General features: G+C 53.6%; 1 protein-coding gene across 1 annotated transcript; it reads left to right on the forward strand.

Moving 5' to 3' along the window:
• Positions 1 to 809: 809 nt before the first annotated feature.
• Positions 810 to 13,334, forward strand: GP9 (glycoprotein IX platelet). The gene is made up of 4 exons (XM_045991847.1): positions 810 to 3,807; positions 9,211 to 9,301; positions 10,006 to 10,133; positions 10,234 to 13,334. Exon 4 carries the CDS (start codon positions 10,245 to 10,247, stop codon positions 10,776 to 10,778), a length of 534 nt encoding a protein of 177 aa, XP_045847803.1. The 5' UTR covers positions 810 to 3,807; positions 9,211 to 9,301; positions 10,006 to 10,133; positions 10,234 to 10,244; the 3' UTR covers positions 10,779 to 13,334.
• Positions 13,335 to 23,992: the final 10,658 nt, after the last annotated feature.

Here is a 23,992-nt window from a genome sequence, read left to right on the forward strand (position 1 = left end):
GACAAGGGTTCCCCAGGCCCAGACCTGGCTGACCCAACATCAAAATGCATGCTGGCCCCGGGGGGCAGCAGGAGAGGGTCTCGGGGACCAGTGGGGCAGGGAAGTAGGCAACCAAAAGTCAGGAAGGTGAGAGGGAGTGTAGCGCGCGTCAGGCAGGCTCCAAGGCCCCGAGGCATGCTCCATGGAACAAATTCAAAGTTAAGACAATTATGAATTTCAAGGCAGCAGCCACAGAGCATTACACCCCAATCGCAGGGTCTTTCTGAGTTCAGCTACACTGGTCACACTGGTTGTGTGCCCTGAAGCTGGCGCCAGGTAAGCAGAGAAGCAAGGAGGAGCAAGCCTTCTAGAAAGACTTCTTTGGGATTGTTCAAATGGTCTGCAATTCGTTAAGGTTGCTTTTCTGGGGGGAAAATATTTTTGTAGGAAAATGTCACCTTCTGGCAACAAAATTGTTCTGTTGACCTGAAATTGCCCCCACTGGTCCAACTATCCTGTAATTTCATACTCTTGCCACTAGGTGGCGAGCGCACTCATTGAATAGAGGAATAAACTGGCTTCAAAATCACCCTTAGCGCCAGGTCTTGCAAGTCCGGGATTGAATCACTTGAACACCCCTACCTGAGATACTCGCCATATCTTTGCACCAAGCGTGCTATTGCCGCCTCGATATTTTTCTTAGACTCAGCCCACTTTTTAAATTTATGGAAATGATGCGCTCATTTTTTTTTAAAGATTTTATTTACCCATCTGACAGACAGACAGATCACAAGTAGGCAGAGAGGCAGGCAGAGAGGGAGGGGGAAGCAGGCTCCCCACTGAGTGAAGAGCCAGAAACCGGGCTCCATCCCAGGACCCTGAGATCATGACCTGAGCCGAAGGCAGAGGTTTAACCCACTGAGCCACCCAGGCGCCCGACATGCTCTCATTTAATTGAGAAAGCCATCCACCTGCCATACAGAGAAAGGAACATTGCAGTCAGTTCACAGAAAATACAATGACCTGTTGACTTCCAACCAGATGCATTTGCTGAGCCTGAAGGGACAAGCAAGGGTCAACACCTCAGTGGTCAGGGGTGCCAAACTAGACTGTTTCACCCATTCAACCGAACCCTCTGATACCACAGACAGATCCAAGGGCGTCAGGCCCACGTTTTATGCTCTGGCAGCATCCAGGCAGACTCTTGCTGGCAGCTGGCTGACCAGTACAGACAGTGCCAGGCTCCAAGCAACAGGCCTCAAGGGCCTCATACTCACTCAGCCTTCATGGCTTCCCAGGGAGGCAGGTTCTTTTATGCCTCCATTTTACAGATGAGGAAACTGAGGCAGAGAGAAGGCAGAGACTATTTCCCAAGATTACGGAGTTAGTAAGACAGTCGTGCTACTCCACAGTCTGGCCCCTAACAGCTTTCTGGACAGAGATGTGTATCCACAGAGAACCAGCCAACAGAGTTTCTGGTCCAAGGGGTCCCAGCAACTGGGGCAGGAGTGACCCACTGACCCCTGGTTGTACACAGGCTAAAAATGCTAGGTAATAGTTTCCACTTCTTACTCTCCTCTGCTTCTCATCAGAAGAAAAAAAAAAAAATGTTTCAGGGGATAATGAAGGATCCTCCCCCCGCCCCACGTGAAGGGTTTCTGAGCAGCTTCCTTTATAATACAATGACCAGACCAAGGCCCCCTCCTTAGGGTCAGGGAATGGGAAAGGAGTGGCTCTGTCCCTTGTGTGCCTCAGTATATATGTCAGACGCATGTGTACCACCTGAAATCCCTTAAGAGACTCAACTGACCTTCAGTCACTCCTCACTCTGTGAAGCTCGTGCGTTATGCCACCGTGACTGGGGTCCCAGAGGAGCAGCTGGGCTGGTGGGCAGACAAGCAAACAGCAGGGCCACTAACTCAGCGGGGAGAGCAGGTCAGGGAGGGCTTCCGGGAAGAGGTCATGCCCTAGGTGAATCTTAAAGGAAGAGAGAGTGACAGGTAGGAGTGGGGGGGGGGGGGACGGAGGAGTGGAGGGACTCCCAAAAGAGAAAAGTACAGAGAAGGAAACCAGCATGTGGGTGGGGAGTAGTGACAAAGATGACCTACCATGAAGCTTCAGGTCAGGAAGAGATAACGGGGGAGCCTGGAGTGGATGGCCAAGAACTCTGCAGAGGAATTGGGTTTCATCCCAAAGACACTGAGGAGCCATGAAAAGACGTTGAGCAGGCGAGTGTCAAGGTCAAAGCTTTTATCCAGGAGATAAAAGTCCTGGAAAGATATGGTCTGGCTGGAACCAGAGGAGAGATGGTCAGCAAAACTGACAAATATGTACTATGCTCAGACTCCGTGCTAGGCATAGGTGAGGTTACAAGCAGCGGTTAACGGAACATAGACCCTGTCCTCTTGAAGTTCACTTTCACTGAACACAAACATTTAAGAAATGCATAGAAATTTAGGGGCACCTGGCTGGCTCAGTCAGGGGAGCGTGTGACTCTTGATCTTGGGGTATCGAGATTGTGACTTTGAGCCCCATGTTAGGTATAGAGATTACTTAAATAAAAACCTTTTAAAATCATTTTTAAAATGCATAAAAATTTAAAAACAAGATAAGATAATCCTAGGTCCTGTTAAGTGCTGGGAAGAATTAAATGGAATACTATGGTGAATAATGGAGAATTTCCTTAGCTGGGGGGGGGGCACTTTGAGAAGGAGGTCACTTGACCTGAGACATGAATGATGATCAGGAGGAAGCCATGGTGGAGATTGGGGGAAGGGTGCCACGGGCAGAGGGACCAGCAAGTGCAAAGGCCCAGGGCAGTAAGATACTGGAGTGATTGAGGAACAGAAAGAAGGTCCGTGTGGCTGTAGTTGAGCAAGCAAAGAGGAGAGTGCGTTACAAGGTCAAGAACTAGGTGGGGGGTCAAGCCATAAAGGGCCTCCTGAAACATGGAGGAGGTAGAGTTCATTCTGGTTGCAATGGAAGCCAAGGCAGTTAAGAGAAGACTAGGGCGGTGGCCGTACAGGGGGTCAGTTCTGAATATATTTAGGGGGCTGAGACAACAGGAATTGCTGATGGGTTGGGTAGCAGGTAGAGCCAAATCTTTGGAGGAGTTTTGTGGTGGAGAGAGGCAGGAAAAGTAGTGGTAACTGGAGGAAAATGCATAACTAAGAAGGGTTTCTTAAAAGGACAATCCTATAGGCCATTTTTAATATAATGGGAATGATCCAGTAAAGGATAAATTCCATGATGCAGGAGAGTGGGTAGCTGTGGGAGCAACGTCCTTGAGAAAGTGAAAGATGCTAACCTTAAAAATAAAACCATCAGTTTCCTTGCCAGCAAAAATGGGTAGATTCGAGAAGAGCACAGAACTGCAAGCCACAACCAATCGACTACAAAACCTTAACAAGTCCACGTAGTAGAGGAGAGGAAGGCTCCTTTATAGAGGAAGCGGTGGGGGGCGGGGCGGGGAGCTGGGAGGGGCTGTTGGAAACACAAAGTCCATTGGAGTCAACTGGGAGCGCAAAGTGTAGTGGCTTTCCACTGGCTGAGTTGTGAGGCCTCTCACAGGCTGGGCTATTGAAGGGCGGGAGGAGAGGCGGGGGAAGAAACCTTCTTCCACCCGCTGGGACAGTAAAGTAGCATCCAAGTGCAAGGTCCCTCTCGTCCTATCCGGTCTACCATTGACCAGAGGTCGGGCACGAGCGCTCCCCTGCCGGCCTCCCCACTCCGTTCTACACAAGGCTTCCTTTCGCTGGTTCTCACAAAGGGGACAGAAGGCAGGGCCCCAGAGCCGTTCGCCCTTCATACTGGTTTCCTCTTGCTGCGGTAAGAAATCGCCGCACACTTGGAGGCTTACAGCAACACGTTCCTTATCTCACACTTTTCAAGGGGCAGAAGTGGGCACAAAGTGAGGTGGGTTCTCTGCTTGAGGTCTCACCAGGCGGAAAGTGCGGTGCGCCAGCCGGGCCATGCTCCTTCCCGGAGGCTCCGGGGCAGAATCCACTCGCCGGCTTGTTGCAGCTGTCGGCACCAGCCAGCTCCTGCTTTCTAGAAACTTCAGGCGGCAGTCGCGCATCCAGTCCTTCCTGAGGTCGAAAACCGACCTCTGTGCTCGGGAGCCGAAGTAGGGCGCGAAGACGGAGTTTGGGAATAAAGAGGAATGACGGTTTTATTACTTTGCCAGGCGAAGGAGGCCGCAGCCGGCTAAAACCGCAGCCCCGCCAGGGGCAAAAGGCTGAGGGGTTTTATCGGGAAGTCCACGCTCTGGGAGGTTTTGCTAGAAAGCCGGTGCGCTTGCCCGCCACGCTTGTCCCATCTCCCGCGCGGTCTGACACTTGGCGCTGGCACAGGCCGCCCGAGGGTCGTCACGAAGTGGCCGTACTGGACGAAAAGATCCTCCAGAAACACAAGTGAGGGGAAGGGGGAGGCACAAGAATGCGTTAGAGAAACACTTGTTCAGTCGAGGTGGAGCTTCGGCAGCGCTGGCGTCTTCTTCCACCCGCCTCGCCGTGCGTGCGGGGTCCGTTCTCACGCGGCAGACCCCTCGGCTTCCCGTTCTGCTGCGTCTCTCTCGCTTCCTCTTCTGCCAGCGGTCGCAGAGTTCTCTGCGCTCACGGGCGCACGCGTCTGGATCAGGTCCTGCTGGAAAACCGCCCCGTTGAAGGTCCGCCGAGCCGCAAAACGCGGCACAGCCACAGCAGGGATGGCTCATGGGATTCACCAGTCGGCGGACTAGCGGGAAGGATCTCGGGGCACGTTCCTAGGGCCTGTCTCATCGCAGCGGGTCGTTTCGGTGCGGTAGCAGGCAGGGAGGCAGAATGCGTGAGGACACACCGCCACTGCGGCAGACTGGCGGGCTTGCCCTCAGAGGAACATGGGGGACGGTAACAGAAACCTGAAGACAGGCTTCACCGAGATAAAATTTCCCCTCTCTCCTCCTCTCTCTCTCTCTTTCTGGAAAAGTCCCAGGTAGACATGCCTGAGCTGGATGGCAGTTCCAAAACCATTAAGGACCCAGGCTCCTTCTATCCTTTTGCTCTAACACCCACAATTCAGGGCTACGCCCCAAGAACCAAGATGGCTTTCCCAGCCCCCACCTCCGCCGGGGAAAGCGGAACCATCCCTTCTTCCTCTTTTCCTATTGGCCTACACTTGGTCACATGACTACAGCTGAAGGCAAAGGAGGCTGGGAAATGTAGTCTTTAGCTTAAAGGCCGCGTGTTCAGCTAAAATTCTATTTGTGTGAAAGAAGGGAAGAGTGGAGTGCTCGCTTCGGCAGCACATATACTAAAAAAGAAGGGAAGAGTGGACACTGAAGGGCAGTGGTCATCCCTGGGTCAGCTTTGTGAGGCCATGCTGTTGAAAGTATAAAAGTACAGTGATAAGGCCACTGGCCCGGAGACCTCAATAAGGCTAAAAAAGGACCAGAGCTGGTAGGCTTAAGGACCTGTGCAAGAATGGGGACGTGTAGTCCATAGGTGAGGCACTTGTATCAAGGCTTCGAGGAGGAGCAGTTGCTGATGATGGCCAGTCTGGGGTAGGACTGTGAGGGTGAGTGGCTGTGGTGGACCTGAGGACAGGAGCACAGCTCCGGGAGAGGCCAGGGTGACTAAGAGTCATCGGCATTAATGCTGGAATTACAGAGAGGGAGACAATGTTCATGGTGGACAGAAAGCCCTGTGCCCAAAGTGAGGGTCACCTAGAAGAGGAGTGACCAGGATGGGGAGCAGCAGGCAGGAGCAGGTGGGCCGGTAGACAACATGCATATCAAAAGAGCTGGGGTTTGAGTGGGGAAGAGAAATCCCAGGAAACAGCAAGAAGAGGCAAGAGGACAGGGTCCTTGGGGAGAGCTGAGTTCCCATTCTAGAAGTGGAGGAAGATGTCAGAGGAGGAGTGAGGGGGTGAGGGTTACTCGAGAGAAGTGGAAGACAGGGCCAGAGAAGGAGACATAGAGTGAGTAGAGAACCACCCCGAAGGGGACAAAGTCCACAGATAGGCAGAAGACAGTTGGCCAACTTGGTGGTTCATGGGATGGGATATGGCAGTGGGGGGAGGGAGGACATCCCTAATGGTGCCCCAGGTTTCCAGCGGGGTGACTGGGTGGTTGCAGGTGGCCCTCTCTAAGGTGGAAAACACTGAAGGGGGCCGGCTTTTGGGGAAAGACACCCTGGTTTAGGCCATGGTGGGTATGAGCCTCCTGTAGGACACTCAGAGGGGATGTCCAGGTAGGACAGGATGTGCAGGTCGGGGCTGGCATTGGAGATGGGTGGGCAAGCAGGGGCAGCTGGACTGGAAGCCAAGAGAGAATGTGCATGACTGAGATGGGACTCGGTGCCCTCGGGAAGTAGCAACTGTATCTGGGTTCGTTGTCAACCCAAGGGGCTGAGGGAAGAGAACAGGGAGCGTGCTGGGGTGTTCAAAACATGCACACACACATACACATGTGTACACACACCAGATTTTTCCAGAGTAAAGGACGTCATAAGCATGTTTACAGACTGAGAGGACGGAGGGGGTCAGGCAGAGTGGGCTTCCATAAATAGGGATTGGGGAGGTGACCTAGTAAGGAGCCTGAAAGGGCAGGAGTGGAGAAGGCCTCAGTTTCCCCACAGGGAAAATGGCATAGGATACTGGGTCAGCCAACTTGGGCCGCCCTGGAAGAAGGAGCGTCCTCACCTCAGGAAGCCCTAAGAGCTGCCTCTCTCCCACCCTCAGTCCCCACAAAGTCCTGTCAGACCGAGATAAGGAGAGCGAGGCACACTCTTCATGCCCAGAAATTCCTTAAATAAAAGTTGCCACGTCCATACAATAGAACTATGGCAAACACTGGTGACGTATGTGGGTGTATTCACAGGTGGGAAAAGGAGGTTCCGGGAGAACGTGGGCCCCAAGTGACCCAATTCAGGGTAAGAAAAGAAATACGCACTGGAAAAAAAATAATAATAAAAGGCAGTCTTGATTGATATTGGAATTGAGGGAAATTTTTACTGTTTTCTTCCTGCTCATCTGAACATTCAACTTTTCCACCACAAAAATGAGTTTTCACGTGTGCTGCTTTTTGTTTGGTCGTGTTTTGTTTTTTTTAAGTTGTATATGCTAAAAAATAAGAGGGAAGTCTTAGAGGTCCAAGAGAAAGAGCATGTGCCCAACTAGGTCAGGAAACACAACGTGGGGGCTAGGGAGCACCCACTCACCGGGACTCCTTCCCCACGTGCTGTAAAGGCATGCAGGAGGATGAAGATGGGACAAGCCCAAGCGTCCACAAGTGGGAGAAGGGAAGGTCCGTGGAGGCTGAGGTTCCTGTCTGGGGTCCAGGTTCTGATGACAGTGGTCACCAAGTATCTGCCAGGTGACCCCAGCGACAGCGGTCATGACTCCAGGGGACCAAATGGCACCTCCCTACCCACCCTGCTCTGGGCCAGGGATCAGAAGGTTGGGGAGGTTCGCCCTTCGGGCACCACAGGAAGGTCAATACCCAGCGCCTTCTCCGGAGGGCAAAGCTGGGCGAGTGGAGGTGAGAATCCAAGTACCCTCCGGGGCCGGCAGGAGAGACCCCGGCCTCCCGGCCACGGGGGAGAACAGAGGCCCCTGAGAGGGGCACACGGTAAGAAATAAGGAGGCCTATGTTCTCAAGTCGTCCTGAGCAAGGACAGTTTATCACAGTTTGTTCTACCAGAACGGGGTATTACTTCATACTCTTGCGCATTTCACTCTTGCCGCTCAACAACACAATAGAAATTCCTCCGACAACATGATTCATGTGGTTTTATTTCGTTTAGCGTGATGTCCGTCTAATATCCCGTGGTGTGCATGACCGGTAACTATTCTTTTCGTTTCCAGCTTTTTGCTGCCATTAACAATGCTGCAATGCACAGCCTTGGGTACTTAAAACCAAGCCCAAGCCAATCCCAGGTGTCCTGGAAGCAGCAGGCCATGGATGGGGCCACGGGACCATGGGGGCAGGGGAGCCTCTCAGGGAGTCAGGCTTCCCCTCTGAGAGGCCTGCCGGCATTTGCACAACGAGGGATCAGTTTAGAAGATCGGGGTCCTCCTGCTGATGGAATATTTCAGAGTCAAATCGCTGGCTCGCTCCGGCAATCACCCGGCGCCGACTAAGAGAGGACCTGCGAGGTGCAGGCGCTGACCTCGGCGCGTGGCTTGACCACGGACATGGCCCTCAGGGAGCTGCTGTGCTGTCCGGGAGAAGCAGATGACAGATACACCGATGAATGGGAGCATGCTTTGAAGCGAGCTCCGAGTTGCGAGATGCTAAAAAAAGAAAACACCCACACTCTGTGTGAACATGAGGCATGCTTCTGTGGGTCTAGAGTAGTGCGCAAACAGAGTGTTGAAAGCGCCCCTGAGGGGCGCCTGGCTGGCTCAGTCTGTTTAGCGTCTGCCCTCGGCTCAGGTCATGATCTCAGGGTCCTGGATCGAGCCCCACGTCGGGCTCCCTGCTCAGTGGAGAGTCTGCTTCTCCCTCTGCCCTTCCTTGTGCTCCCTCTCTCTCTCTCTGTCTCAGTTAAATAAACAAAATCTTTAAAAATAGATAAATAAACTGAAAATCCACTTATATTTTAAAGAGAACTCTGTATCACTAACGAAAATGGAAAACTGATGTCACTCCCCTGTAGTGACAGAAGTAAATAAAATGCAGATTAAAAAACAATCTTAAATTCTAGCTGGAGACCAATACTGATGGAGACGGAGCCATAGGCCTGCAGCATCCCACGAAAGAGAAAGATCAGGAGGTTATTAGAAGGTGCTGAAGATGCAGTGACACAGAAAATTGATGTTCTCCATGACGTATTCCGAAGAACCAAAGAAAACCCCAAATGACATTGTTCTCCCGCCATAGGATTCTCAGCCCGCGGGAGCTGCCCCAGCCACACCCTGCATATGGAAGCAGGGCAGGGATGATTGCTCCCATTTTACAGATAAGGAAATGGGAGATTTGGAGGCCTCCAAGGCCTCATCTTCCTGGAAGCCTTCCCCACCTCCTGAGACCTGATGAGGGGCCTCCTTGGCTCTCCCCCAGGCCCAGCGAGGCACTGGTGGTCCACGGCGACGCCCTGTGGGACCCCCTTCTGTAAGCAGGGGCTGACCTACCGTTCAGGGCCCAACTCCCTGGGACCCCGAGGGCCCGCTGCCTCCGGAGACGGCCCCCCAGGGCTGCACGCGGGGATAAGCCAGGCTATTTTCATCATTTCCTTCCGCCCACTCAAGCAGGGGCCACCAGCCGCTTCGCATAGAGCCGTCACCTCAGCCTCGAGCGGGCCAGTTCAGGACACGGAAAGGAGTGCTGGCTGCAGGCCTACAAGTAAGTGGCACTCTTATTACCCAGGACGCCTCCCACCGCGCGCCCCCACCCAGGCGGGATGGTGGGAGAGGAGGCCAGCCGCCGGCCCACTCCGTCCCCCCTTCAGCTTTCCCCTCCAGAAGACAGGGCAGGGGGAGGGCACCGGCTCTGAGACACTGGCTCCTTGGTTGATTCAACTAATTTTCACAGCCTGCTGTGGGCCAGGCCCTGAGGGGAGAGCCTGTCTTAGGAAGGCGAAGCAATCGTAGCAAAGTCGGAGACCCAGGCAAGAGCCTGGAGCTCAGGAGGCCTGAGCTGGACGCGGTTCGGTGACACAGACCGCCAGGTGACCCTGCATGGGTGGCACTCTGTCTCCAGGCCTCGATTTCCCCAACTCGGAGTGTTAGCCTCGATGTGTGGCTGTCCAGAGGGAGCTGCTCTGGGGCTCCTCCTGGTCTCCATCTCAGCGTCTTCATCCCACTGTTTTCTACATTGGATGTCACCGAAGAGATCACCGATGGCACAGGGTGCTCTGTGAAGTCTGCAGCACCAGCCTGTCCCCAGGCTTGGGCATGGGGGCTGCGAGCAGCCTGGGGGCCGGGAGTCGGGACTGGGAAGCGTCTGGCAGGCATTTGTACCCCTCCCCACCCTACTGAGGAGGGGCTGGACCTCCTGGCCCCTTCCCAAGAGCCTTCTTAGCCTCATTCCCCTCCCCCACCCCACAGCTACACTCACCATCCTGCCTTCTGAGTGTCCCGGGAGGCTCAGCGAGGCCTGGGTTGGGCACACTTCACCTCCTGCCGTCATTGCCACCCCATTTCACAGAGGAGAAGGCTGAGGCCTGAGAAGGGAGGTGAGTTTTCCTTTGTCCCAGGTTGGTCCCATTGGCCATTGGCTGGCAGGGGGTGCGGGCTGCCAGGCTCTCCCTCCCCTCACGGCCACTCTGCCCACAGCCAGCCTGCCAATGCCTGCCTGGGGGGCCCTGTTGCTGCTCTGGGCTGCCGCACAGGCTACCAACGACTGCCCCACCGAATGCGCCTGCCGGGCCCTGGAAACCATGGGGCTGTGGGTGGACTGTCAGGGACAGGGGCTCACAGTCCTGCCCGCACTGCCTGTCCACACCCGTCACCTCCTGCTGGCTAATAACAGCCTGAGCTCCGTGCCCCCCGGCGCCTTCGACCACCTGCCCCAGCTGCAGATCCTCGACGTGACGCAGAACCCCTGGCACTGTGACTGCAGCCTCACCTACCTGCGTCTCTGGCTGGAGGACCACATGCCCGAGGCCTTGCTGCATGTCCGCTGCGCCAGCCCGGAGCTTGCTACTGCCCGCCCGCTGGGCCAGCTCACGGGCTATGAGCTGGGGAGCTGCGGCTGGCAACTCCCGGAGTCCTGGACCTACCCAGAGCTCTGGTGGGATGTGCTGCTGATTGTCGTGGCCACGCTGGGCCTGGCTCTCCTGGTGGGCCTGCTGTGCACTGCTACAGAGATCTTTGACTGAGGCCAGGTCCCCAAGGTCACCCTGAGCCCCTCCCCAGACCCTGCCAGGCCTGGGCAGTCGGGGCCACCAGTAACTCAAAATAAACAGGCTGCTCGACCATTTTATCCGAGTTCAGAATTTTGGTTATTTTTCCTTTCAGCACCCAAGTCTGGCTCTTTTTGGAAAACTGGGTCCATTTTGTTATAACCAGATACGGACTGGGGCTTCTCTGTCCCCCAGTGGTGGGACTGTCCCATCTCCTCCACACCAGCTACCCTCCATCCCACAGTGTGTGGACATCCCGAGCCCTTCCTCCGGGTCCCAGGCTGTCGCCGTCCTCACGCTCTCCTCCATCCTGGCACCTACTTCCTGCGTGGGCCACTCCAGAGGGCCCACGCAAATGTCACATGAGCCTTTAGCTCCTGTCTTAATTCCACAGAAAGTGTGCTCCCCCCCCCCCCACCATGGCAGCGAGCAGAGCAGGAGGCAGGAAAGACCTTGGGTGGGGAGGAGGAGAGCCATTGCCGTCTCTGACAGACATAACCTTGAAAGGCACACACCGTTTCCTTTTGGCCACGAAGACACCTGCGCACTTGGTCCCATCCTTCCTCGTCTTCTCTGATAAGCTCTCTTTCCTCTTCCTCTTCTCTAGCCCTCTTCTTCAGAAACAAAACAACAAATTCTTCCCTTTCTCATGCAAACTCCGGCGGCTGACACCAGACAGCCGCAAACGGGGGTCCGACTTCCATCCCCAGCAATGGACACCAAATTCTTCAAACAAGACACTTCTCTCCCTCCGAGGAATTCTGATGCCAGCAGTTAAGCTAATAATCTTTTCTCCACCATGTGAGAGAATATTGCTAGGTCTGTTCTGGCCACCCCAAACCCCAATATAATTACACAGAGCCCTTCCCTCGAGGAGGCCCATGCAGTGTACCTGTGGCTCAGAGGGTCCCGCAGGGAAGGCCAGGTGGGCACAGAGCCGCAGAGGCGGAGCAGAAGGCCCAAATTCGGGGCGGGGGGGGGCTGTGGCAAACTGGCGAGGGGGCGTTCTACCTAAGGCCCCCTGCAGACTGCGGACCTGAGCACCGAGTCTTCCCATGCTTCCAGGGAGGGTTGGAAATCTACATCTGCGTGGGACATCTCGGACTCAAGTGTTAGCAGCTAAATCCAAAAACTGTTACGGAGATACCAACAGCACAAATAAAACCCAGTAATCGGCTAGATGGTGTCCACGGGCTGGGAGTCAGTGATTTCGGCAGTCGGATTAGCTGCCTCGTGAGAACGGGAAAAGCTGGCGTCTCCTCAAGGGGCACTGAGGATGTATGCAGCCCCGCATGAAGGACGGGCTGTGGGTCCTTCTTCTTATACCCCGGGAGGAAGGCACTGTTCCCTCACACTGGCCAGAGGACACAAGCCCAGGACCGCTGACAGTCACTTGACAGGCATGATCCCTGACAGCTCCCCTTTCACACCTGAAAAGTGCCACCTTGAAAGCTTCCTGAGACTAAGGACCTTCAGCCCCCCAGTCTCTGGGCGGGGTGCCCCTAAATTCTGCTCGTGCTCCTTCCTGGGCCCAACACCTGCAGCCACAGGTCTGGGCACAATAGTGATCATAAGCCTTGATTCTTCTGGCCGAGCGGCTGGTCCCATGAGAACCTTCCAGGAGCCTGAGGAGCACAGTACCCCCAGTGCCAAGGATGACGTCCCCGTGGGCAGTGGGAGGGGAGGGACTGTCGGCAGCTGGGCAGGCATGTCCCACTTTGGATGGAGGATTCAGACAAGAATCCCCAGGGAGACAGGTGCACTGGGAGATTCAATTTGCCACCTGCATTGTCCCAGTGGTCTTTGGCCCAGGCCAGCAAAGTGGCCACCACAGAGCCACGTGCACAGTCCCCACCCCACCCCACCCCCGCTCCCCAGCCACCAAACCAGCAACCACAGCTCCCACCACCACGACCAACCATCCCCCACTGGCCACCGCTGTCCCCTGCAGGACCACAGTACCCCACTACTCCTGATGCCAGGAACACCAGCCCCAGCATCGCCACTATTGGCGTCCATGTGGCCTGCCCGCAGGCCTCACACTTGGCTCCCCTCATCCTCTCCACCACGGCCACAGAACATTCGCCCTGGAAGGTGACACAGCCTCCCGCCACCAGCCCTCTACCGCCTCTGTCACCACTAGCTTCAGACAACTGTGGACCTCAGCCCCACTATAAGCAAAATGCTGTCTCTGCCACCGCCAGCCCACAGTCTCCATGACCTCATCCTTGTGACCATGTCCTTCACAAGCATTTTCAAAATCAAGCCACACGGGGAGAATTTGCTGAGGCGACTTTGACCAGCTGCCACCACCAGTCCCTCCTTGCCAGCCACTGACCCCCTCCACTGACTGCACCAGGGAGGCTGTTCACCAGCAAGCCTTCTGCCCTGCTCCAGGCTCTCGCTCAGTGCGGCTCCCTGGGGCCCGCTGGGAGCCCCGTGCTGGTCCTCTACATTCCTCTGGCCAGTGGGCGAGCAGAGTGAAGGGGAAAGCACGGATGTTCCTGGCCAGGCCTAGAAGCGGTAGCCATGGCTTTTGCAAGCACTCATTGTCCGGAACCAGGAAACGGCCCCGCCCTAACCACAGGGAGGCCTGGCACAGTGCTCTTCCTGGGCGCCCAGCCACAGCAGCAGGTGGGCCTCTGGCCACCGCCCGCCCTAACAGGTCTATGCGAAGCTAATGGCGCTGCATCAGAAGCTGGACCCAGTGTCGGGAGGGTGTCTATCCTTAAAGGATGGGCTCTCTGGTGGCGGAGTGGGCGGGGGGGGGAGGGGGGGGCGGCACACACTGAGTCTTGGCCCTGAGCCACAGCCACTCCCAGCCGCTGACACCCTGCCGGGGCACACGTGTTTTGCATATACACTCAGCTGCACCTCCTGTGAGCGCAGGCGCGCAGTCTCCCCGCCGGGACCTTCACCATCTCCAGCCCCTGCAGATGACACGTCTAACCACATGAGAGCTAATTCCTTGGTAAGCAAAGCAGAATGTGCTCCATCTCTTGAAAAGGGCCTGAGAGGGCGCCTGGGTGGCTCAGTTGGTTGAGTGACCGCCTTCAGCTCAGGTCATGATCCTGGAATCACGGGATCGAGGCTTGCATCAGGCTCCCTGCTCGACAGGGAGTCTGCTTCTCCCTCTGACCTTACCCCTCTCATGCTCGCTTGCTTTCATTCTCTCTCTCTCAAATAAATAAATGAAATCTTTAAAAAGAAAGAAAGAAAACAAAACAAAACCTGAGCCCGCCTTGTGTGTGTGCCCGAGATGGCAGAATGCAGAAGACTCTTGTCCTTGCTCAGCTCTGCCCCCGTGAGGGAACAGTTGAGTCCGTGGCCTGGGGAGTCTTTGAAGAACAGCATCCAAATCCAAAGACATCCCTGGGCCTCTGATTGGCAGCTTTCGAAACCGCTCCGGGGCTGGAATCCTCACTTTCAAACACTACAGGTGGTAGGCGGTGATGTCTTACACTTCAGACTTCGCAAAATGTCTCAAAATCTTGGGAAAGTCTTTTTTTAGCTAGATCTCTAATGAAGTGGGTTAAATTCAGAGAGGAAAGCTAAACTGTATTACCTTCTTAATTTAAAAAAATTAAAATACCTCAAGGTTGTCAGGGAAACCACACAGAAGGATCCAGATGGAGCCCTTGACAGCCCCAATGATCCTGTTTCTGTGCAGACTCTTACAGGGACAGAGATAAAATCCTATTTCTTTCTTTTGGGTCTGCGTATCCCAACTAAGTAGAAAAAAATGTGAGGTTTACAAAGACATCATGAAAAGAGAAGTGAGGCGCCGAGGTTCAGCCAACCTGCTGGGTTCCTCATCGAAAGCTTCAGGGTGCTGACCTGTGAGTAAAAGCGTGAACAGGAATACAGGCACTTGATGCTTTCGGTTCTAAAAGAACTCCACACACCTGCATCGCAACCTGAATAACTAGCTCTTACTTTGAGTTCAGAAAGTGTGATTACCTTATAGGGTCTTTTAACCAAGTCTTTGTATATTTATGTAGGATCCTTCAACAAACGTGGATTGTCTTATTCTGTAACTGAAGCCACCCGTTCATTTTGTCTTTAAAAAGTCGGAGTGGAGGGTGCCTGGGTGGCTCACTTAGTTGGGCATTTGTCTTCGGCTCAGGTGGTGATCCTGGAGTCTTGGGATCGAGTCCCGGATCAGGCTCCCTGCTGGGCAGGGAGTCTGCTTCTCCCTCTGACCCTCCCCCTCCTCATGCTCTCTCTCTCATCCTCTCTCTCTCCCTCTCAAATAAATAAATAACATCTTTTAAAAAAATTTTTCAAAAATGTCTGGAGTGGGGGGACTCGGGGGATGGAGGGAATGGGGAGTTGTTGGACAAGTATGGAGCTTTAGCTTGGCAAGAACTATGATTTCAAAGCTCTGGAGGTGGATGCTGGTGATGGTTCCCCAACCACGTGAAAATACTTAACACTACTGAACTGTACACTCAAAAATGCTGAAGACAGTAAATTTTATGTTATGCATATTTGATCATAATGTTTTTAAATTCTAGAGTGATGGTTTTCAAATGTTTTTAGCTGTGAGACCTATTTTCCCATGAACCCTTAAGCAGTACCTGGTATATGAAATAAAGTGGCTCATTCTGGTTGGAGGGGGGTCTAACCGCTGCCCTTCCTCCTTCTCCATCCCTGCCCTTTGTGGGCTACTGACAAGTTTCAAGACTCTTTAAAAGCCCATTTATGAAACACCAACCTAGAACTCTAGTGGGATATTAAAATTCAGTTTAAAAAAAAAAAAAAGTATGACAGGGGCGCTTGGGTGGCTCAGTGGGTTAAGCCTCTGCCTTCAGCTCAGGTCATGATCTCAGGGTCCTGGGATCGAGCCCCGCATCGAGCTCTCTGCTCAGCGGGGAGCCTGCTTCCTCCTCTCTCTCTCTCTCTGCCTGCCTCTCTGCCTACTTGTGATCTCTGTCTGTCAAATAAATAAAATCTTAAAAAAAAAAAGCATGACAAAGTGTCACCGAGGACATAAGGTCTGAAATATGAAAAGAGGTACCCATTTGTGAACAGCAAGAGGCAGTCCTACCAGATTAGTCTCTAAAGTCAATTTCATCCCAGTCAAAATGTTGGCCGTAGAACCTGACAAATCAGGGATGAGACGGAGACCACCTGAGCCTCCTTATTGATCTTCATGAGAGAGGTAAGCTGAAAGCCAGATAAAGCCAGAATTGCTGTTTGGAGAGGCGTTGGTGGTGCATACAGAACCTTCCCAAGACTCTGCTTACACTAGGCATACTGACCACATGGGACAGTCCCCGCCCCCTGCCCCAAGCCCTACTGAAATTACCAGATGATTGTAAAAAAGGGATAAACCCACAAGGACCAGGTTAGTGGAGGAGACAACTGTAGGAAAGTGATGTCCACAAGCTTCTGTAAGATGGAGAGTAGGCAGAGGAACCTCAGCTTTCTGGGCAGGTGAGAAAAGCACCGCCCCCCACCTGCAGAGGGACCCCAAGGAGGGGCAGCCCCGTCATCCCCCAGAACCCCCAGGAGGCTCCATGCTCCCTTTATGCAATTGGGATATGACTTTTCTTTCTTTCTTTTTTTTTTTAAGATTTATTTTTTTGACAGATAGAGATTACAAGTAGGCAGAGAGGCAGGCAGAGAGAGAGGGGAGGAAGCAGGCTCCCAGCCAAGCAGAGAGCCCGATGCGGGGCTCGATCCCAGGACCCTGGGATCATGACCTGAGCCGAAGGCAGAGCCTTTAACCCGCTGAGCCACCCAAGCGCCCCTGGGATATGACTTTTATTCAGAAAGGAAACCAAAGAATTTATTAAGGTCTGCAAGTTGAAACCACTTTACAAATTTAAGATAACAAAATTCAAATGTAACAAACTGCACCAATGAGCGAAAGGACACTGATGACACGATACTCTTTAAAGCAGCAAGGGTGTGCCAAAGCCATCATGTAGATCCTAAAAGTATTTCCGTTATGCCTCCTTTACAAGCTCTTGTACCAAAGCAATCGGAATAGTTCACATCCAGGAAAAACACTCAGAACCTTTAAAATAGAATTTATCCTTTTATTAAACAACTTTGTAGAAAATGGTATATTAGGAAGTAAAAGTTTTTTGTAGCACCAATCACTTTATATTTTAAAAAGTTAACAGTTTGTGCAAAGAGGAATTCGCTTTTATTTCTAGGTTGCACAGATTTTAAGATCAGATCATGGGGGAGGCTAGGGGCTGAGAACCAAGTGCTGGGTGAAAATCAGGCTCAGAGCATTTGGAACCCGCAGGTGCCCTCCCCAACTTCCACCTCGATATGACCATCATTTTGCCCCAACCCTGCAGGAGAGAGAAAATGTGCTTTCAGAGACACTGAGAAGAGACTCCAGGCCTGGAACCACAGGCAGGACCACCAATCCATGGGAGGAGACAGAAGATCCTTACTGCAAAAACAGAAAGGCCTGGGAGAAAAGATTTCTAGGCACAGACATCTGAAGACCCCTCCCTAGTGGAAAAGCCACATTGGCCCCAATTACCTTATAGGAAGAAGCCACCCCATTGTGGGAACCACACATTCAGCCATGCTCCCCAGAAGCTTTCAAAACAGGGGGACAGTTAGGGGTGACCAGGCTGAGAAAAGCCTCCAGCATAATCAAAACAAACGGCAGGAAGCAAAGAACACTGAGCAAAGAACAGGAGAACACTTGAAAACTTGTTTTGGAAACAGCAAAACAGTGGCTCCTTGAAGTAATGAATGACTCTAGGTCTGGGCAGAAAATGCACGATATAGGCCAGAAAGCAAAGAAGCACTCAAGACCAATGCACCATGGCAAAGAACTCGGGAGCCTGCTTGAAAGGAGTCTCGGTGTCCAGAGATGGAATAAATAGAGCACTGAAAAGAACGATGACTTCAGTGGATTAACCCACTGAATGTGTTCCTTCCCTGAAACACACACACAGGGCGCCTGGGTGGCTCAGTCAGTTAAGCGGCTGCCTTCGGCTCAGGTCATGATCCCAGGATCAAACCTGGGATTGAGCCCTGCATCAGGCTCCCTGCTCAGTGGGAAGTCTGCTTCTCCCTCTCCCTCTGCCTGCCGCTCTGCCTATGTGTGCTCTCTCTCTCCATCTCTCTGTCAAGTAAATAAATAGAATCTTAAAAAAAAAAAAAAAAGTAAGACCAAGGAAATAGTCTCTCTTTCTCCTTTAAAAAAAAAGAAAAAGAAACACACACACACACACACACACACACACACACACACACACACAGTCGGTATGTTTTAATTCATTGAAGCCATTATACTTTCATCGGCTCAAATAATTCCAGTTCGTGTACATGGAAGGGACGATTTTAATGGGAAAGTTGAACAGAAGGAGTTAGATGGTGCCATTTTTTTAAAAGATTTTTTAAAGATTTAAAGATGACCTGAGCCGAAGGCAGAGGCTTTAACCAACTGAGCCACCCAGGCGCCCCGATGGTGCCATTTTTGCAATCCCTTGATGAAAGGATTGAGTCAGGCAGCGATGGTTAACAGATGGTAAACACATTAGGTGAAAGGCCAGTGAGGAACCTTACAAGCAGGCCCAAGTGGGCACCATCTGACCCCCTTGATCGATCCTCAACACATTGAAAGGGGGACACCCTGCCATTATGTGCTTCCTGGCATGATCAAAAGCACAAATCACATCACCCCTATTCTTGCCAAGAAGCCAACTGAACCACCCGTTTCCAGAAAGTACGGGAGAGAGAAAAACATACTAAAGAATCCCACAGGGGTGTAATCCGCCAAATTCAAAACGTGAGAGGGGATGCTCCAGGCAAATGACCCAGTTTCACCAATGAGTGAGTGGCATGAAAAAAATAAAAAAGAAGGGAATGCTACTCTAGGTTAAAAAAGACCTAAAAAGAGATACACACCCAAATCTGATAACTAGCAACAACAACCAAAGATAAAATTAAAAGACTTTTTTTTTTTTTGAGCAATTGGTAAATTTGCATATGGACAGATCCAGGAGGACTTGGAATTATGATTACTTTTGTTGGGTTGGGTAATGGCCTTAAGGTTCTGCTTGTTTGCTTGTTTTTAGATTCACAGTGACCAGATTGGGTGAAACGCATCCCGTCTGTGACTGGCATCACGGTTTCGAATGTTACGTTGTTTTCATGACTTTTCTGAAGTACACTGTGTCCTTCTATGACAAGTGTAGTCGGTGTTGATCATAGAAGGCTGGAAAGTATGGAAAGGCAGAAGGAAGACCCAAGTTCCCCAGTCCTTCGTTGAGGCTCTCCTCCACCTCCAACGCTCAGACATATGGTCTAAAATACTCCACAGCGAGGGATGGCTGCCTCCCAGTTTCCCCTTGTATAGAAATAAGGCTGTTGTGGATATTCTTGTGCATAGAGGTTTTATTGTTTTTAAGATTCATTCCTTGAGATAAATCGCCGTAAGACTTCTATTCAGAAACGTCCACTTAGAATCGGGTTCCTTTTGTCAAATGCATACCTGTCAGTCCAGCCACAGTCCCACCCCACGGAATCCAAGGGTCCCTCTCAGGACTTCGGGGGATTAAGGCACAACCCTCCGGAGGATGGAAAACACACTTCAGGGGTGAATCGGCAAGAAGCTTCAGGCCTTCTTTTCTAGGAAGAACCTAAAAACTTCCGAGACAGGAAGGCCTGCCCAGGGGCCACCAGTGGGCAGGCTGTGTAGACCAGTGTTCCTCCAACTATAACCTTGCGGATCTTACTATAATCCAGATTCTGAATCAGGACCTCTGGCGTGGACACTGAGATCCTGCCTTTCTAACCAGCTCCTGGAGGACACCGGGCTACCAGACGGCTACATGTCGAACAGAAGCCTGGAGCATGCTGACCCCACTCACCCAGCTTCCAGGACTTAACTCACCAGCCCCCTGTCTGCCCTCTCTCCTGACCTCCTCCGCCAGATCCGCATCTCCTGACGCCCCCTCAGCACTGCACCAGACCCTTGAGCTCCCCTGTAAGTACTGTTAACCCTGCACTGATGAGTAAACAGCTTTGAACTGGCAACTGGGAAGCTCCATGTCTGCAGCTTGTTCCCTGGAACCACACTGAGGCAATGGTCGCAGCAGGATGCCAGGGGCAGAGTCCCCACTGGGGACAGAGGCCTGAAGCACAAGGCCCAGGGGCAGGAGGGATGGGACCCATCTTGGGCTCCCTCTCAGGGCAGAAGCTGGGGAGGCCCCCAAGGTAGCCCTGGTCAGACCACACCGTGGATGCCCAGGAAGCAACAGTCAGGGCCAAGCCTGCCCTCTGGGCTGGGTCTATTCTTTCCAGTAGAGATGGGACACAGCAGTCTCCAGGGCTGTGTGTGTTAGGGTGGGGGGCGCTCCACGCACTCTGTAGGGATCCTGGGAGGGTCTGGGAGTCAGCATCAGGACCAGGGGGCTGTCCTTTGGGTCCGGGCCCCAACTCGGACTGTGTGTCAAAGGGAGGCCCTGCTTGGGGAAGCCTGTGACACGGGGGAGTTGGGCTCTTTGGGCAGGTCTGGGGGTCTGCCTGTCAGGGGAGCAGCGGGGTCAGGGAACGCCAGAGCCCCATGTGGCTGGGGGGTAGTGAGTGTCAGGGGAGAGGCTAGCCAGGCCATGGCCAGCCCAGACAGGCCCCTTGAGGGAGCCGTGCATATCCTAGCAAGAGTTTGAACCGGCCAGTGTGTGACCTGCCTCAGGAAGGTGTGTGGAGTCGGATGTGGAGACAGGAGGCAGGAGGCAGGGCAGGCAGAGGCTGGCTGGGGTGGGAGTGGCTGCACAGGAAAGGCGATGGAGGGTGAGGAGAGGGGGTGTGACTGGGGTGGGGGCACCTGGCTTCCCTCAAGGAAGGGCTGGTGTGTCCCCCCGCAGCTGAGCCCCTGGGTGAATGCATGCAGGAAGCAGGGGCGAAGTGAAGTTGCAGATTTGGGAAGCCCCAGGGGAGGGGCAGGGCCAGGCTCAGCTCTGGGACCTAGACCCCTGGCCTTAGTTTCCCTGTTTCAAAGCCCAGGACTTTGTCCCAGGGTCCGGCAGTGCTACGGTGCAGGCAGAGGCAAGCGAGAGCCCTCCTCACAGCCTCTTTGGGGTGTGTGGCGGCCTGGCTCAGACCACTCCCTCAGGGGTTTTCTTCCAAGGGGCACATGTAGGCTTGGGGGCTGCCCTGCATTCAAGGACAGCAGGAAATCCAAACCACAGCATTTCTTCTCCCTGGAAAAGGTGACTGAAGTGCCTGAAGTGTGACCCCTCTGGAAGTTCCAGGCTCCAGGCCTCCATCCCTCAGTCAGTGGAATTACCAGGCTTCTAACCCCTGGGACAGAGGCAGACACAGGAGCCCCTGCTCCAGCCCCACTGTGTCCAGAGTCTGTCCCAGCTGGGGTCTTACAGTGTCTTGCCGGGATGCAGGCAGTACAGGAATGAGTGTCCCTTATCTGAGGAAACCGAGGCCCAAGGCCAAGGTCACCCAACTAGTCACAGCAGACCTGGGATTTGGATGGAGGTTGGTCTGACCTCCACGATGTCCGTTTGTCATAGAGCGGGGCGTGGTAGACCAAGTAGAGACCAAGAACAGTAGGACCGGGCCACAGTGAGCAGCCGTGCCATGCGATCTTTATCTGGCCCCCATGTCAGCAGAGGCACCCTTCTGAGAATGACCCCAGAGCACCTGGGTGGGCTACGGGTTCATGGACTTCCTGGTGCCAAGAGTCCCCGTGAGGCACCACTCCCTACTATGTGCCTGAAACCATTCTCTGCCCTGGGAACATAAGAGTGAGCAGGACCAGTCTGGCCTCGAGGGGGTTCTGCTGACTAGGAATAAAAGTTCTGACTTGTTCTGGAAGCCGGGGCAAGGAACTCCCAACCCCTGAGCCGGTTGGCTCATCCGCAAAGAACAAGGATAGTACTATGGACTCTGAAAAACAACCTGAGGGTTTTGAAGGGTCAGGGGTGGGAGGTTGGGGCAACCTGAGGGTTTTGAAGGGTCAGGGGTGGGAGGTTGGGGGAACAGGTGGTGGGTAATGGGGAGGGCACGTTTTGCATGGAGCACTGGGTGTTGTGCAAAGAATGAATACTGTTACGCTGAAAAAATAAATAAAATAGGAAATTCAAAAAAAGGGGCGCCTGGGTGGCTCAGTGGGTTAAGCCGCTGCCTTCGGCTCAGGTCATGATCTCAGGGTCCTGGGATCGAGTCCCGCATCGGGCTCTCTGCTCAGCAAGGAGCCTGCTTCCCTCTCTCTCTCTCTCTGCCTGCCTCTCTATCTACTTGTGATCTCTCTCTCTCTGTCAAATAAATAAATAAATAAAATCTTAAAAAAAAAAAAAAAAAAAAAAAAGAACAAGGATAGTAACACCTTCCCACAGGCTTGAGGATCAGAGATCCCAGGCCTGGTGCCCCTGGTTATCGCTCAATCATACGCCTCAATCTGCCTCCGCAGCTCAACCCCAACTGAAGGCACCCGAGGCCCAGAGAAGTGCAGTAACTTGCCCGAGGTCACAGTTATATCCCTGGCAGAGGGAGGACCCAACCCAAACTCCTTCCTGCCCCTTAGGCACTCACGGCTTCTGTGCTAAAGGATCCCACGTGGGCCTGGGGCAGAGAAGTCTTAACAGGACAACAGAAGGCCTGTAGGCAATGCGTAGGCCCACCCCACCCCACCCCCACTCTGGGCCTGGAGACGAGTCAGGGAAGCCCGCTGGGCCAGTGGAACCATCGGTGGAGACATGGCCATCTGGGCCAGCTCGAGGCTCAGCGGTGGAGAGAACCAGTCTTGGGCACCATTGGCTCTTTGCAGAAATCTGTTTAATGGTTTAGGAATGTGTACATTCTGGCTCTGCCGTTTCCATAAAGGCAACTTTTCCATGTTTCAAAAAAAAAATAGATTTGTTATAAAGATTTATGTATCATAAATAGGAAATGTGAAAAATCCCCCCCAATGCAAACGGCATCCTTGGGCTTAGCGGAGGCCCCCCCCACGGCCCAACGGTCCAGGCCAGCAGGGTGCGGAGGGTCCCTGAGGCCCCAGCCCTGGCAGCCCTCCTGGGAAAGAGTAACTGAATTCAATATGAATTAGGAGCTTCCTCCAGCTCCGTGCCTTCTGGGGCCTGATGTCCTCGAACCCCTCTTCTGGAAGGACAGGGCCCCACCTCTCTGGTTCGGGAATCGCGAGCCGCGTCCCTTGTCTTCTTGCTCTTCAGCCTGTGTCGCTCTGGCCGCAGCCCGGACCACAGAGGGAGGGAGGGTGCTCTCCCCGGGCCTGCTGGCTGCCAAGACACTTCTGCACCCTCTGTCCCCTGCCTCCTCTCCCACACCCTACCCCCTGCCCCGACCTGTTCCTGCTCTCGGGTAATTTATAAACAGAGTAAGAGTTGAAGCTCTCTGGCCCCAGAAGCCCCAGGTCTGCTGCGGAAGGAAACCGAGGTGGGTTGTATTATTTCTCAACACTTCCCCACTTTCTCGTACCCAAGTCCGGGTCCCCATGTGACAAAAGATGGAGACCCAGGAGACGGTGAGGCCCCTGCCCCCTGCCCGACAGGGCCCTAGAGGCAGGCAGCCCAGCCGGTGTGCAGTCAAGGCCACACCAGCGTCGGGCCCTGAGCACGAACGTTTGTATCTGGGCCTGAAGCTCGTAAACGGTCTATTTGAGCCTGTAGGAAATGGTTTCCGCTGAGGCATAGGGTGACAAAGAACTCATTCTTTGCCAAGGGATACTGTGAGCAAGGGACCAGCTTGGGGTGGGGCCAGTTCTCAGAGGTGTCCAAGTGGGTCATTTGTGGGACTCTAAATGACACAAATAAAGGCTGGGTGAGTGGGTGGGAAGGGGCAGCCTGGACAGAGGGTGCTCCTGGGGGACAGGGTGCTAGGGAGAAGCCAGGGCAGAGCTGTGGAGGACATGGACATCCAGATTGAGCCTGAACCGTATCCCTAGGGTCCCTGGTACCCCAAAAGGTGAGGGGACAGCATCAGTCTGACCTTTTACCACTGCCACGCTGACTGCAGCAGGAGGGTGCCTTGGGCTGCCCAAGCTAGAAGCCCAGGGGCCCAGGAGGTCCATGAGGTGTGCTGGGGAGGCCGGGGCCTGTCCAGAGCAGAGGCGGGGGGCAGAGAGAAAGTGGGATCCTAGCACTGTGTTAGGGTAGGGAGAGAAAGTGAGGAACCTAAGACAACCCCTGGATTTCTAAGCTAAACCCCTGGAGGCCGTGGTGGCAAGACACCACCCA

This window comes from Meles meles, chromosome 20 (assembly GCF_922984935.1).
Source record: "Meles meles chromosome 20, mMelMel3.1 paternal haplotype, whole genome shotgun sequence".
NCBI lineage: Eukaryota > Metazoa > Chordata > Mammalia > Carnivora > Mustelidae > Meles > Meles meles.